A 17,677-nucleotide genomic window follows, 5' to 3' on the forward strand; every position below is an offset into this window, starting at 1 on the left:
TCATCTCTTTCTCCCTCTCTGTGAGCTTCTCCCCTACTCCACTCATCTGATCCGGAGAGAGCCAGAGCCTGCTGCTGAGATTAGGAGTGACTCCAGCCGCTGTGGAATGCTTTGATGCTCCGGGATCTGGGGTGTGGGGGGAGGTGCTGACACCGGAGGGGTCGTCCCTTTTACCCCTGGCGCCACCAATGTGCTTTTGTTTGTGGAAGCCCTCCAACTCCTCCTCCTGTCCGACACAGTTTGGTACTCTTTCAGAGGAATGTCAACCTCCAAAAGTGACCCCACAAACTAGAGTGTTCAAGCATTCAGCAGAGTTCCAGAGGACTTGCTATACCTGTCTTACTTTATCGTTACGTTGCATTCTCATAACTGCGGAGGGAGATCATGTTACTAGAGATCAAACCAGCAGGGATCTGGGCACTTGTCCACTTAGAATGAGGCTTGTGTTTAATAGGTTCTTTAGTGTGTATACAGGTGTGACAGCTTCAACTGTTTAGTGTTAAAGATTGGGATTAGAGGCAGATACGTTAAAAGTCAACTTCTCTACATGCAGCTGATTAAGCTCAAACATGGTTTATGTTATTGGATATAAAGCAAAAATTTAAAATTAATGTCATATGTATGTGTGTGCTTATGTTTGATTAAGGAGCATTGAAAATAAATCAGGGCTATTTATGAATATTATAAATCTTGTTCATTTCAGTCATAACAGCTGTTGCTTGTAAAGCAAAGCGATTTAGGGTGCATTCACACTGTGCTATCCGAACCATGCCCAGGCACGTTTCCTGATTCATTTGACAAGTAAGAGTGCTCAGTTGGCCAGCTCTGGCCCGGTTGGAAGAGGTGTGCCAGAGACCGGTTTGGTTGGGCTTTGGTGCGGCTTGTAGTGCAAAGCATGCCTAAGCAGAAAACTGAAGACGCGACATCCTTTTTAAGGGACTGTTTCATATGGATTTATTAATCATTCTTTCTTTTCATTGAGCACAAACTGTCATAGTTTATTAAAGACACAAAACCTTTGCTGCACGTTAGCTGCACCTTCAGCAGACCTCCTAATATGTGTGGAATGATGACTGCATGTCACTGCATCCGAAACAGCTAAAACATGCAGTCACGCTTTAGCACGGTTCAAGGAAACAATATAGTGTGAGTATGCCCTTAAATATTGCTAAAGTATTTTGTCACCCCCTCCCCTTGCTAACAGCCAATAAATCCCAAGGATCCAGTTACTGTTTCTTTTTGCTTTCTGATAGGGCTAACCCAACTACTTGCTCTTGCTGATGTTCTGAAAGCTAATTAATGACATAGAAGACTTCACATATAACACCAGAGCTAACCGTTCTTTGAAGGGTGAGGCATAGGGATTAGAGGTGGATGAATCGGGACATCCTGCAATAATCCCTCTTTTTGCACCTCCCAGCAGGTCCTTGCTTTATTCCCCTTTTGGTTGTTTTACTTGACTGTTCCTTCTCCACCTTAACCACTCCACTTCTGTCTGGTTTTCTCCACAACTTGGCCCGCTGCGCTGATCTTTATAAGGCCTAGTTTATTCTAACCTCATTGTTGCTACTCTATACAAGGCACATCTTCTCACACAGATAAAAAGGAGAGATAATCTGGAAACAGAAGTAAAAACAAAAAATTATAGGAAGAAATTATGACTTTGTCTTTTGAATGCAAATATATTAAAAACTTGAGGCTGGTTATCATGCAGGTTTGTCTGAACGAACTTGTAAATCAGTTTGGAAGTTTAGACATTAAAAACTAAAGACTGGAACTGAAACTTAAGGAACATTTGAAGGTATATAGATTGGAACTGTAGGTCGAAGTTTTAACCAGTATAATAATAATAATGTGAGTCAAATTTGAATGTGGATAAGTTGATTTTGAGGCAAGACCTAAAAAAAGTAGACTATTCAGTTGAAGGTAGCAATTTAAGGCTTAAGTAGAGTAATTTAGACGTGGACTACCTTAAAACCTATAAACAGATTTACAATGTATAAATCTTAAACTGTATAGATATTGGTGCAGGGGGTCTTGAAAACTCTTGATGAAGTAAAACATGTTACAACTGAATAAAATTTATGGTAGATATTTTTATTACTGAGGCAGAATTTGTAGCCAGGTATTGGAACTTGTCCCTTTGGATGTAGATACACTCTGGGATGTCTTCTAATCATCCCTATTCATACCATTCTGCAACCTTAGAGAGATTTACATAAATGAATCCTGTACCCTTTAAACTTGACCTCAGTCGCTGCTCTTCATCATGGGTTTTTGGCCTCCACGAGCTCAATGGTAATAGGATCAGAGCCCTGGTTCCTGGAGTGACCTTAGCTCGTTGTGGTTTTTATCAGCTGTAAATTATGCATGAGCCTCTTGTTAAAAGACTGGCATTGTAAGAGAACCCATATCTGTCCCATTAAGGAGTGCACAGGCTGGGAAGCTCCATGGGGCTATTGTGTTGCAGTGTCTCTTACTCATTGAGGAAGGATAAGAATAGCGGAACCGGAATGGCCCAGAGCAGTCAATCTGATGGCCCCTCTTTACCCATCCTGTCTGGAGGATGTGGTTGGATCCCATCTCCACCCTCCATCAGTCATGTTGCAATTTACAGACTCCCTCTCTCAGAACATTCAATATATATCATATATATATATATATATATATATATATATATATATATATATATATATATATATATATATATATATATATATATATATATATCATACTTTCCTGGTTGACAGGAGAGTTTTGATGTTGAAACATTTAGAGCCTAGCTTTATTTGGAAGGAGCCGTTAATTTGTTCAGACACGCTATAATTGGGGACAGCCGCAACCTCTGCAAATAGTCATGGGAAAATATGCAGAGCTTCAAAACACTGGGACTCTCTAAAACTTGTTTATGTGCTGTGCATACTGTCAAACGAGGTAGCTAAGGTAACCTCCTACACATCATCTGATCTGTTCCTTTTAATTTGATGATAAACTTTTTTTTTTTTTTTTTTTTAATCAACGGTTTACAGTATTCCATCTTAGACAACATTGTAGGAAAGCTGCAATTCCAAAGTGTTTTCCCAGGACTTTTCCCATTCCGGTTTGACAACTGTATTGTATGTCTCCCTAGTCTGTTTGAGCTTAAATCATATGAGTCTGTATGTAGACTGTACAGATGTGGTGACAGACATGCATTAAGTTGTAAAAGTGCTCTCTGTGTAGTGTGTAGGGATTACGCTACAGTACATCTAGACAGCTATCCCAGCATGCATTTCCATCTCTGTCACCGGATACTTGCATGCCAAACAGTTAGCCATTATACCCTGTAATGAGGAACAGATAGGATAAATTGTCCAATAAAAGCAGACCATCTTTGAGATTCAGAGCAGTCTAGACTGACTCGATGAACCGTGACGACATCCTTCGTTGTTTTAATGGATCCTTTTTTTCCCTGCACAGCTGCATCAGAGCTTCTCTAGAGCTAAGCTAATACTTCTAAAGTAGCAGTTCTCAATTCCAAAAAATGTTTAGGCTTCTTATGAAAACCTTGGTCAGAAAAAGAGATTGTTTTCTTTATTTCTCCTGTGAATTATAACTCCTCCCCTGGACCAATCTAAATGAGGTTAAACCCCTGCTTGAAACACTTTAGCAATCAATAAGTAATGGCGCAGTTGGCCAGCTTTAAGTGCTCCGTTGAATATCTAGCAGCAACATTTAAAGGCTAGGGTTTTTTTATGATTGTGTTTTTTGGCTGAAATCTCACTCAGTTGTCATCTAGAGTAGCAATCTCCAATGGTCCGATGAACTTTTTGCCTGTGTTATGTCATTAATTAATGTCAATGTTTGGGTGTGGAGCTATTTCAATGGGAGATGCTGATTAGTAGGTTAACTGTGACTTTATGCAATATAACACGTGTCCACTGGAGTCCACAATATTTTTTGTTTGTTTATAGTCAGGTCTGGTTGGGTATTTCACTCATTTTTCATTGGGTATTTCACTCATTAATTTTTTTTGCATTCCAATATATTCATTTTGAAATAAAATCTCATTATGTGCTATAATAGTTCAATTATTTTTGACCAGGAGCATTTAATCCTGCTCTTAGTGGGCCACTTGATAAACCACTCATAAAGAGTTTATCTCCACCTTCTCTTAGCTGGTTCAGATCTGTTGAATTAGGACTTAAGGTCTTTGCCCACTGAAGTCTGAAATTTTTTTATATCCTTTTTTTTTTTTTTTTGTATTCATATGTGAAAGATTTGTCACATAAACAAGCCTTTCACACTGAGTACAAAGTGTATAAATCCATTAAAATGAAATCAGTGGAATTTTAAAATATTTCTTGTGATACTTCACACATTCACGTTGGTAAACAAATCCTGAACAGAGACTGGCAGTACCTATAGACATGATAATAGATATCGGCTGCGTTGACATGTCGAAGCAATGGACTAAAAGCAGACCATGCACTTTTTTTTCGAATAGAATAGCAGATTAAACCCCGTTTGAATTTTTAATGGTGGAAGAAATTTTCGGAGGCAGTATGTCAATACGATTCATACAACCTGAGTTCAAGTATATTTTTTAACGTGCAAAAATTATGGGGAAAAGTGTCAGATTTAGCGTGCAAAAACCTTTAAGCAATAGACTATAACACAGCAAACCAGGGTGTCAGCCATTGATGATTGATTTAGTCAGGCCCTAAATAGATTTTTTTATTAATACATTTTTTCTTGGAGATTAAGGGTTTTGAATCGGCATCCAACAGCAATGTCAATGACAGATTGTATTCATATTTGCTGTTCTTTTTAGCAAGTCAGTACAAAGCTTGCAAAAAATTTAACATGGCACAGACAGAAGGTTGGTTTAGTTAATGTTAGCCTTCCTGAGTTTTTCTCATGCGCGTATATTTGTAATAACAAGAGCCATCTGGAATGAAAAAGTTACCAGCATAATTCACATTCAAAATAGTAAGAAACTGCTTTTGTTTACAGTGTATATGAAGTTCTTATTTAAGTGTACTGCCACCCTGAATGATTATAATAGACTATTGTTACCTGCTGATCCCTTGTTTTTCCTTTTTAAAGCACAAACTGTTTAAGTACAACTTTCTTTCAGAATGTATGTTTTTAGTGGGAGCAAAATAAACAGAATCGGCAGGAGTAGTAGCATTTTTGGCAGTTCCTTTTTATTTTTATTTTTTAGTGGCATAACATAGGCACTCATGCCATCAGTCAAATTCATAAAAGACTGAAAAATGAAAAAAAAGAGAGAAACAATCTGTCTGCTGAACACAGCACTGGTGAGAATTGATTAGCAATGCCGTTGCAGCTCCGTCAAAGCTGCTGGGGTTTGGCAAGCCATCTCAGGCACGGCCCTCTGATTGAATGAGATTAATTTGTACAGGAGTGAATGGTGTTTGTCTTTTACCCATCCCCCTGATTTTCTTTAATTCTGTGTGGGGAGAACATATTTGGCAGAAAACATCAGGCGTGGACCAAAGGGAGTGCGTGTGGGTAAAATGATGAAATGCAGCTGAAACGGAAAGTGCGTACACGCATGCTTCCACTGGCAGCACGTGGAGGAGGAGAAATTGAGACGTATGACTTTCCACAGTTTTTTAGTATTTCTCGCAGTTTCCTTGGGAGAGCTAAACTGAGTTGTAGAATCAGTTAGACATCTTCAAATAGAGAAACTGCATTGAGTGAGAGGCCTAGAAATTAGTGGCTTGATTTATCCATAGTGTTGAAGTCTTCACAATGCGTAATGGAGAACTTAATTACATTGCAAAGTCTTTGGTAATTAGAGGCTAAACAATGGAAGTGCTAAAGTGGGAAGGACAACAGTTTAGCATATCTTTAATCCAAGTGCAAGCTTACTGTTGCATAATGACATATGTATGGGCGTAAATTCAGTCACTGTGTTTACATGTGCTCCAGTAATCAAAGTAAGAGTAACTTGATCACAATAGGATTTCATCTTGTCACAAGACCCAGAACTTTTCCAGCAGGCACCGGATGTCAAAATGACATTAGTTTGACATTGTACCCCATCATCGTGGGACGTTGCATTTCAACGTCAGATTGACATCAATGTTCAATGTCAGACAGACGTTACATTTTCGTTACTTTCCAACGCAACCTAAAAACAACCAAATATCAATGTCTAATGATGTTACAGCTTGACATTGTTTGGATATTGCCAATATAATGTTGGATTTTGGTTGCCATACCTGACAAAAATATGTAAGTATTTGACGTCAATGTGACGTTGGTTTAAGATATTGGCTCGACGTTGGATTTGGATTACTTTCCAACACAACCTAAAATCAACCAAATATCAATGTCATTTGACGTCATTATTTGACGTCAAAATAACATTGTCCTTAGATGCTGGTGACCTAAATCTAACCTAATATTAATGTCTTATGATAAATTGTGTCTGCTGGGTTGTTACCAACTCGGTAAAAGAAAAAAAAGAAAACAATATGTCACCAAATTTTAAGTATTTGAAGTATCATGGACCTGTTTGAAAATGCAATATATGCAAGTGCAATGCAACTGTGCACTCTTCATATTAACACTGAGACATAGCAATCGGTGGTGCTGCTGATGTGGCGGATCTGAATTCAATTGTTGATAAGAAGGAAGAAAGTCACAATATGAACTATTACCACCACAAATAGTGTTCCTGTGTTTAATTACTGTGCTATTCTGCACTACACTGAAGCACACGCGTCATTCACTCAGAGATCACACTAAACATTGAGCTACAGAAATAGCCTAGGCTAAGTCTTAAATGTAGCCTAATATACATATTTTATATTTAAACATCCCTTTAACATGCTCCTACAGCAGCACAAACCACAGAACATTCGAATTCATTTAATTATCAAAATGGCAGCACTTCAGTGAGCTGCATGAAGAAGAAGTGTAGACTACAGAAGGCAGAGAGAACATTTAGCCTGTGCTTGCTTTGATTTATTAAGGCATGCAGTTTTTTTTATTTATTTTTTTGTGCATCTATAAAAATGAAAACAATCCATTTACAATTTTCAAATGAGGATTCTGACCCGTGTATCCAAAGATTACATACATTGTGTTAATGACAGAATTGGTTGTTGATCAAAAACATGCAAAAAATCTCAGTTAGGATTGCAAACTGGATATCGCAGCCAGTTTATCAACAGAAAATGCAGTCCAACATACATGAAAGAAGTTAAACTGCTTAACTAAAATGCTCTCAGATGTAGGCAACTCTGTGCTGGTTAATGTAAGCCCTGCCCATACATGCTGACACTTTTTTTTGCAGATAAAATGATTTATCATGAATTTGTTTTACATGGCAAGGACACATCCTCCAGTTTACATGCAACTTTCATTATTTTGATTATTTGCTAAAAAGTGTAGTTATGTTTACCTTACTTTAAGATTTTTTACACCAGCATTTAATGGTCTCTGTTTTATTTTAGTTTCATTAAATACAAACACATTTCTATGGATGGTTATTTAATACCATGATGGATATCTCATCAACTGCTTTGCACTCTGCCTGGTTAAATGCACTTTGCTAAAACTGCAAACCTGCTTATTGCAATTAAGACTGGCCCATGTCACACAGTTTAATGCGATTATGAATACTATGAAAATGAACTTTGTTGTAATAGGTTGATCAAGAACTGTATGAAGTATTGTGCTTCCATGAGGTAAAGTTTAGTCTGAATATTGCCAACATTCCACTATAACTGCATTATGAGAGTGCATGTAAAAAAGATGTTTGGGTGAACTATCTGTTTAAGATTGCATTTTTACATGTTATCAGTAGAAGATTAAACGTGTTAATAAAAAACAAAAAAAAAAAAAACAGTTTTTGTAGACTGTATCGTTTTAGTGCTCAATTCAGTGATCAACATTTAAATGATTATTATAAATAGCTGCTCTTGTCTGCTAATCAGACCAAAAACGTGTTTGAATTGGATCCAGATAGACAAAATTAGTCATGGCAACAGGCAGTGTAGTTTTAGCATCATGAGAACAAATGCACTAAGAGAAATTTGTTGCTCCGGGTATTACTTGAGTCCCAAAAGGATTAATACAATGCATTTAAGCAATGTATACATTAAGTATTTGTTATATAATATAGAGGGCAAGTGTATTTAAAATCTATTGTTTTCTCTTTTTTTTCTGTTCAGGCCCAGACTGCATGCACAGAGGAAGTTTGCTCAGTCTCAACCCAACTCTCCCAGCAACACACCAGTGAAGATGGCTGACCCCTCTCTGCCCACACCGCTCACACACATCACATTCCTCTCCAGACGCAAACCCAAGACAGAAGACTTCCTCACCTTCATATGCCTACGAGGTATTGCTTCGTTTTTCATTACCTTGCTAAACATTCAGAGTTGTGTTATAGAACAAATAATATTGTTATTAAATTTTTATTTTATTTTTTATTAGTTTTAATTTAAATTTGGTTTAATTTTTATTTTTTTATTTTTTTGTTCATTGAAATACATTTCTGGATGATTTTAGTCTCTATTGAACAGCACCACAGTATTCTTACTGTTATGGCAAACAGCAATGCACCATTTTGGTTCAAGTTGGGGACTTAACATGGCATAACACACTGGATTCTGTTTAATGTCTTATAAATGTGTCATTGCTCCTTAGTATAGCAATAAATTGCAACTGCTTGGATGAAAAACGAGTTGCTGAATTTTCCAAGTTTATGACACGGCTCTTTTGGAAAGTATTAGGAGTTATAGTTGAGGCTGTTTCGATAAACTAAATGGCACGCTGTGTTTTGTTTTGGCTTCCCTGTGTTTCATGGAAAGAACAGAGCAATTATGTTCTTTAAACAATTTGCTGTTCACAGTTAATTATTGTGGTTTTGCCAGAGTTAGACTTCTTTAAATTTCTCTGAACATCAAGTGTGGCTTAAAAGTTTCACAGATTCAGACCACTCAGCACTTATGAAATGAATTTGAGTTTGAATGTATTGTTGTGCACTTTCATAGCATTGAGCATTTTATAAACTCCTTAAGAGCATCCAAATGGACATTTTGATGACATGAGCAACTTTTGCACGTGTAAATACACATTACATTACATTTACATTACATTTAAAAGTAATACATTTCCCACGAATTACTCTATTGTTACCCAAAACAGTTATTTACTCATATAGTTATGTTGGCTGTTATACTAATCTGTCCTTGAAACCAATTTCCTTTTGGGCCGTTTATGCTACAAGGCCCAAATTTGGTTAAAATGTGCCTTCTGCATTGAAAATTGTTGCTATAACTCCTCATGCCGATAAGACTCATCATTTTTTTATGAAAAAATTATAAATTATATTTTTTTAATAATCCGGGCATATGAAAAAGTTATACAAGCATTAACTTTTAAGCATTATTTTTCTCAAAATATGGCAGGCCATAAACTCCATCACTTAAACTCCATTATTTTACTGATATGGAAAGCCATTTTTGCATGCATCCCTTTCACACTTAAGCATTATATTTACAATAAGATCTGGCAAGCCATTTTACTTAATGCTTAAGTCCAGTTTTTGACTTTCATAGAGACACCGGGGTTGATTTATATCACTCATATTGGAAATAAGCTTTAATGTATCATCACTAAGCTCTCAATCGTCTCTACAGCAATAAAACAGGCTATGTAGTGCAATAACGTATGCTAGAAATGCCTATTAAGTTTTAGCATTTGATGAAACATGTACATAAGCATTGCCATTTAGCAACTGCTTAGCAATCACCTAGCAATGCCATAAACATTTCCTTCCAGCTCATATTATTTGCATCTCAAATGCTTTACAGGAGTTTAATGAGCAAACTCAAAGTTTCTTGGGGAACATTACTTTTTGGAGAGAATTTGAAAACTTAAACATTTCTCAACCATTTCTTTTACACATTACACTATAGTTTGCTTAAGAAAAGTGTTATTTTTTTATCGCTGTTATATGAACCACAGCACTGGTGTCTGATATCATGACAGGTGGCCTTCATGGCACCTGAACTCTAGTGCACTTGCTGCACAAACATTGACTCAGAAAGTTAGGCGATATCACACCAACCTTTTCATGTTGAATAATAGACGTGTTATCAGCCTCACGTGTCATGGACACACACTTTTACAAATACACCCACTACTCTGTAAAGCAGACCATACCTTTCACAGGGGATTATGGGTACCGCCAGCTTTCAAGGTTGGTACATAGTTATTCTACAGAGCAAAGCTTAAATATTTAACCACAGAACAGGCAAATCTGAAAGTTCGGGGTTAGTCTACAGCCTTGTAGATTCGACAGATTTAAGTTATTTTCATTTAAATTCATTCATAAATGATTTAATGTTTTCAGCTTATAGTATGTGATGGTTTTTAAAGGTCTGTCAAGCCTGGATTTACCCAAATGTCAGTAGAAAACAATCTATTTCAGTGCTCTGTCTGTAGACTTTATGTGAGTCCTTTAATATTTCACATGGATCTTTATTTGACTCTTTAAATTCATTTACTAGGATCACAAGAGTTGAGTGTAGTTCAACTTGGTGCTTAAAAAAAGAAAATTCTCCTGTTTCATGCATATCCTGAGATGTGTAAAAGGTTTGGAAAAATGTTGAAGCAGAATGTTCCGTTTGCACCATACAAAACCTTAAGAATTAGGACTTTCTGGACTTTGGGTTTATTCTTTGGCTAGATTTTTTACAACATAATACTTAAACCTTGTGGGAGACTGCCTTAGACTGCCTTATTTCAGTATAAACTTTCATTCCTGAATGGCATTTCAGAAAAGCAACCCAGAAATATCCTGTAACATGCTTTCTAAACAAAACAAGACATTCATTAGCCAAGATTTATGGTTACAAACTTCCAATAAAAGAACTCTTTCAATCACTTCACCCCTTGATTGTCTAGTATAAAACATTAGATAGTTCTATCAGATATGCTATGCCCTATTTAATTAGTCTGGTCATCTCAGGTCTTCTCAGACTTGGCCGTAACTTGACTTGGCTTGGCGTGTGGGGTCATAAAGAGGCCAAAGCCACTCGTTGAGGGTGTTATGTATCAGCCTAAACTCTCAGTGACTCTCCTAGACGTTTTTTTTTTTTTTCACACAGACACTGACCCACACCTCAATAACCATACACCAGTATTATTTATAGATGATACTTCCCTGCTGAGTTAGTCTCTGTCTTTGTTTATGTATATGGTGCATAACTGTGTCCAAATGGCTTTACAGTACACTAGTGTTATGAGAAGTGTAAAGTTGTCATCACTCAGTGTGTCGTTTTATCGTTCAAAGAGTCCCTGACATTCAATATCTTCCAGAGGGCTCTTTACTTTGGCATGTCTGTTACATCCACCAGAAGAGAGGCAGTTATGAGCAGACAGTGTTGATCTTTCGGAGGGCTGGAGGTAGATAGGATGGGTAAATACAGATCAATGGATTCTGGGTTAAATATAGCCAGGGTCAAATGGGCAGTCCTACAATAGCTCAGTTACGGCTGACTGCCAGTGAAACGCTGTGCTTATCTGACATAGAGTAAGTATTTAACCGGACTGCTGAGTAGAGTAATTTCTCTGGAAGTCTTCTTAAAAGATTTTTTTTTCATTGTTCTGTCCTGAGCAGACATAATCTCCAAAGTTCTGGCTTTTGGAGTGTCAACAGAATTATTTGGAGTCTTTTTGTTTTTAGAAAGATTTTTTTTTTTTTTTTTTTAAGCATTGAATTACGTTATACAGTATACAAGTTCTGATGCAATGTGAAGTAATGTGCTGCAGAAACAATGCTGAAATTAAACTCTGACGTAAGCTGTTTCTGTTTTCACAATTTAAATCCTGACAAGCATTTAAATCCCTGCAGAACATCGCTTTTAAGGGGAAAGAGTGTGTGCGCGTGCATGTATACATGGGTGCTACAAAATACAAAAATTTAAAGTAATCCACACATCCGTCCAGATGAAAATTAACCTGATATTTTTTTTTTTTTCGTTTTTTATTTACTTTTTTTCAAATTGTATTTAGAAAAAAAACAGAAGAGGACGAAAAGAAAATAACAAAGAAAAAAGCAGTTGTTATCAAGTCCCGATACATTTGAAGCACATTATCACATCTTGTTTATAATGACATAGTTCATTTTTGCCAATACTTGTTGCACTTTTTTTTAATCAAGTTTTAGCTTAAAAGTCAGTCTCTTCATACAGTATTTCTTTTACAATTCTTATCCATTAAGCCCCTGTTGGAGGATCAACCTAAAACCATTTTTGAGTTATGGCTTTTCTGCTACTTACCAAAAGTATTTGAGTTAGGTATTTGTCAATAGTTGAAATTGTTTCTGGTATTTTCCCCAAGGTATAATGTAATAAATGAGTAGTCCAATTCTTCTCCAGTTAGCTTTTTTTATTTCTACTTCATACCAGAAGGGCTGTATTTTTTGCCAAGCCCGAAAAATGTGAAAATGGTTATCTATTGAGTTTCCACATTGTCTCCAACAAGAGCGCAAACTTTCAATACCTGTACACAATGCAGACGGTTTAGGAGTTATAAAGAACCTCATCAGATTAAATGTGATATTTTCTGTGGCCTTTAGATTGTCTGTTAATTGTTTGTCATTGTAGATGTCTTAAAAGGCATGTTTTGAGGAGTTTGGAAATTGGATTCAGTGGGAATCATTTGTTTCATGCCGTTAATTTTAATGATTTTAGTCAGGTTTTGTGTTAAAATAGTAATTTCATTTGACACCTTTTTAGATATATTTATATGAATATGTACGTTGGTTGCACTGAAAGTACTGACGTAATTATAGTCATAATCTTATCATTTGATGATTGCAGTGTCTCTAGTGTGTTTGCGATATGTTGGGTGCTCTAAAGGGCAGTTTATACTTCTGCATTGAGTGCATGTTGTAGATTCATAAACATAAACTTACCCTGATGTGGATCCTGACATGCACCTCTCAAAAAAAATATGATCTATGATTGGTCAGCTTGTTAATAATTAAGATTGTAGGTGGGGCCTACAAATCAAAAGTGCCACAGAGAAGCTCAGAATGGATACACTTTACTTGAAGGAGTTTTTAAAAGACTGTCCTGAGATCTTTATAATCATGACACAAAAGATGAATATGAAGGATATTTTATCTTATTAATAATTGTCATTAGATTAGTTTTGTCATTTTAAATGTAAAGATGATATTGTTTTAGATATCATATCAGACGTCATATTATATCTAAAGTTGTGACAACACGAAATATCTTAGACACATGACAACATGACCAGGACAACATCCCTTCTCATAAATCTATCATAAACATAAATGTCATGAGACTATTGCAATTGTGTCATTATTTTTCTAATCACTTTTTTAACAGATCAATTGATTTTATCATTTAAAGTTCTCAGTAAAAGTGTCATTACTCAAAATAATAAATTATTATTAAATCATTTTATTTAGCTTACTTAATATTTTATGCCATTTAATGACAAATCAATAAAAAAGTACATTTATATCACTATATTTAAGGTCAAGAAACATATTAACTACATTTTTATAATATTCATGACACAAATAAAATGGCATTATTACAATCATGTTTATTACAGATTTATGACAAGTCATGTTGTCAAGATCATTCGTCAACCTCGTATCTGGGCCAAACAAAGTCCTAAGCAATTTATTTTTCTGGTTGTTGAGAGAAGCTAGCTGTAGTGTGAGTCTGGCTTTAAACATTCATAAACCCTGACATACAGTGTGTATGTCAGGGTTAATGAATGTTTAAAGTCAGCCTCACACTACAGCCAGACTCCTGTGAACTCAAATAGGTAAAGGAGATCCCTGCAAATGAATAGCATCCTCTATTGCCTGTGCTACATCAGATTCAGCTGTAACTGTATCTTTATGTGCTTTTAAATGTTTGCATGAGTGCTTACTTCAGTTCCAGTATCTACTGGATATCAATGACTGTCCCAAATTATTATACTTTACATGTCTCAGCCCGCAGCAGCCACATTCAAACCGCGGCCACGTGTGTCGGCATGAAGCTGTTGCACTGCCGCTGCGCTACGAAAGAACAAAGATAGCTGATTTCAATTCAATTAAGTGCGCTGACGTGTGCGGCTTGGTGGTGGGGCAGCAGGCTGATTAAATTCTCCCGGTGACTCCTCAAGCATAGGGCAAACTGGGTTAATGGATTTGCAGACATTCAGGAATGTAAATTAGAGGAGATATAATCCGTAATCCCTGTGCATTATTTCTGCCGCCACAGCTAGGAGACTATTTTTTTTAATGTGCCCCCCTCACTCATTGCTCTCTAGTGCGATTTATACTGCCATATGCTGTCACAAAGGGAATATAGTGGCTGTCATGGAGGACGCTAACCTATTAATGCCCCCTCCTCCAGTCAACTGACATCCACCTTGACCTGCTTGAAAACCTGTTAACCTGACAGGAGTCCTGACAAACTTTGCAGTTGAGATGCTTAACTTGCATGACCCACACAGAGAAGACTCTAAAAGAGACCTTTAAGATATAGTATAAGAAGTTTAAGCTTTAAATATGTGCATAAAGCTTTAGTTGGACTTTGGATTAGCACTCAAACCACGTGGCATAGATTTATGGTACTTTAAATGATACTTTATGACTTTTTTAGAGCTTGAAATAGCTCATGGTTATTACATTCATGTGAAAAGAGTACTTATTATAGAAATAATATATAGAGAAAGAATATACTCTACAAGTGTGGACTTAATATGATGATTTTAGCCCCTTAATTGCAAGACAATTGGAATTAAATAACTTCTGTTTTGTTTGTAAGCTAATATTACATACAATGCTTTTTATCCACTTGGGTATGTCTTTTTATATTCCACAGTTTTTGCTGTGGTATGTTGTCTTTAAAATATGCCTAACTGATATTGCTAAATGTAATTTCAGGGACATTATAGAAAACTAAAATGCAATTGAATGTTATTTCTGTTGTTTAAATATTTGTAACTATAATGTTGCTGCAGTTAGTTTTGATTTAAAAAAAAAATTATCTTTAGATGTAATATAATTACTACAGGTTTAAATATATGGAAATTGTCATGTGTTTTGGTTTGTCAGCACATAAAAATAAGTGCATTTCATTAAAATAAAAGTAAAAACATCCTCTTTAAGCTCAAAATCACAAATCACAAGTTATGTTCATATGCTTTTTTTAAAAGGATATCTCAAGTACAGCTTTTAAACATGTATACTTTTAACCCTTGTGTGCTGTTGGGAATGTTTTCATTCAGTCTGGGGTGATTATGTATCTTTATTTGGCCACAACGTTTTTTTGTTTCAGCTAGCAGAATGATGATTTGGTAACAAATCTTATTTTGACACATATTTTAAGAAGATGCTTTGAATTAAAAATAAATTAATACATAAATAAATAAACCTCAATGATACACTCTGGGAAAATTGATTACCCTTTTGTTATGTTAGAGATGAAATTTAACTGCTGTAAAAATGCCTCAGATTGATATTTTTAATTTGATTATTGAAATTTGTTAATCAACCTCAGTTCTGATCAAAACTACTAAATAGTTTAGACGATTACAGGTGTTTAACTCTTTAATTGCCAAATTCATAAATGATGTCACTGATTTGGTGAAATAACATGTACAAAATGACGTATTTATATTATAATAAGTAATTATTGTTTTGTTTTTTTATTTTTTATTTTTTTTTTGCCTTTTATCAAAGTCTTGGACATGTGAAACAATACTACCTTTGATGCATTGTTTTAAAATTGATTGAAATTTTTTCTCCCTAATTTACTACGGGTGGCTGTTTTTGCCCTGGTGACTTTCATTATAACCACATTTGTTTGATTACAAAACCATTACACCTATAATCATGCATTCTTGATTGTTTGTGGTTTTCCCTTGTTGGGAAAAGGTCAAATTAGTAAATTTTGCTGTTGATCATCAGTTGGCACCATTAACCATTTAGATAGTTCTGTACTAAAAATAGCGTAGTTTATGGATTTTATATAGAGTATAACAGCAATTAAAGTGTGTCTATTAGTGTGTGAGATTGACCTTTACGCACTTACCTTGATGTGTCTGAGAAAATCAAAATATGCATCTCAGCTCATAGAACTACATGATGTAAATAAAAACAAAGACTGTATTTATGCATCAAATGTGGTTAAAATGGAAGTCAATGGGGCAAAAACAGCCACCAACAGTAAATCATGGAGAAAAACTGAAAATCTAACAATGCATCTCAGCCAATGCTGATACTAATCGTTCACATGTCCAAGACTGTGATTAAGAGGTTAAAAAAAAATCCAGTCAACAATTACTTTTTTTTTTTTTTAATGCATCACTTTGTGTTTTTTTTTTCCCATTAAACCAGTGACATCATTTGTGCAACTTGGCAATTAAAAAGTTAAAATCCTGCAATTTTTAAAATCAATTAGTAGTTTTGATTCACTGAGGTTGATTAACACATTTCTGCAATTTTTTTAAAAATATGGATCTGATGCATTTTTACAGCAGTTTAATTTAGTGGATGTTTTCATCCTGAACAAAATGGTAGTAAATTTGAACTATACACAAGGGTTAGGATCTAAAGTGCACAGTTTTTGACAACAATCTGAAACCGTAATCCATGCCCTTGTTACTACCCGCCTGGATTACTGTAACTCACTTTATAGGCAAAAGTGGGTCTTCTGTGCCCTGTCTTCAGCTGGTGCAAGTTGCTGCAGCACGTCTTTTAACAGGTTGTTGTAAGTTTGATCTGTCACCCCGATTTTACCCACACTTCACTAGTTACCTGTACAATATAGAATTCATTTTACAATTCTTTTGTTTGTCTTTAAATTCTTTAATGGCTCTACCGTGTACCGCCGTGTGCTCTTAGATCAGCAGATCAGCTGCTTCTTAGAGTTACAAAAAACAGACGAGAGCTTAGAGGTGACCGTGCATTTGTGGTGGCTGCCCCCAAGTTATAGATTGCCCTACCTCCTTACATCAGAAAGGCCCCTTCACTGTCTCTGTTCAAATCACATCTCAAAACCTACCTTTTCTCTTTGGCCTTTGTCACCTGATACATTACGCGTGCAGTTTTTTTACTACTTGAGTTGTATACTGTGTTATATGTTGTTGGTGTTTTAATTTTCATTTTACTGTTCAGCACTTTGGTCTGCTCCTCTGTGGTTGTAAAGTGCTTTAAAAAAAATTAAGCAGTTTTCACAAGGGTGTTTGTTGAGACAGATGGTTCTTGAGCTTACGTTTTGTGTACTGAAGTACGTCTTTTTGCTTTTATTTGTAATGCCTAACGGAGAGTATATGCTGACAGAATTCTCATTTGTGGCTGAACTGTCTTTTTGGGATGCCACCACAATCTTTTTAACCACATGTATGATGGAAACAGTCCGCACGGCAACCAGCAGTCCAATCAGAACAAGGACAACTACTGTGACATATTTGATTGGTTCCCCTTGAGCTTCAGTTTTTACCTCTTTTGCTTTTAAACAGAACAAAAGAGAAGCATCCGAAGTAGAACACTTCAGTTGTAATTACGCCTGCGCTTGAATTAAAAATGACAATTGTAACGGATGCCTTCATCTTTAATTATGATTTATGCCAGCCTGTGAATTTGAGAGCGTACATAATTGGGGGA

The 17,677-nt window shown here is 35.9% G+C and overlaps 1 protein-coding gene across 2 annotated transcripts in view; it reads left to right on the forward strand.

The window, feature by feature from the left end:
* The window catches only part of jarid2b (jumonji and AT-rich interaction domain containing 2b), a 188,035-nt gene that overhangs the window by 132,377 nt on the left and 37,981 nt on the right, over nt 1-17,677 (forward strand). For both annotated transcript variants that reach the window (XM_087294522.1, NM_001202459.1), the window contains exon 4: nt 8,193-8,362. In XM_087294522.1, coding sequence (XP_087150648.1) covers nt 8,193-8,362 — 170 coding nt within the window. The remainder of the gene's footprint in view (nt 1-8,192; nt 8,363-17,677) is intronic.

Source organism: Danio rerio, chromosome 19, assembly GCF_052040795.2.
Source record: "Danio rerio strain M-AB ecotype USA chromosome 19, GRCz13ab, whole genome shotgun sequence".
NCBI lineage: Eukaryota > Metazoa > Chordata > Actinopteri > Cypriniformes > Danionidae > Danio > Danio rerio.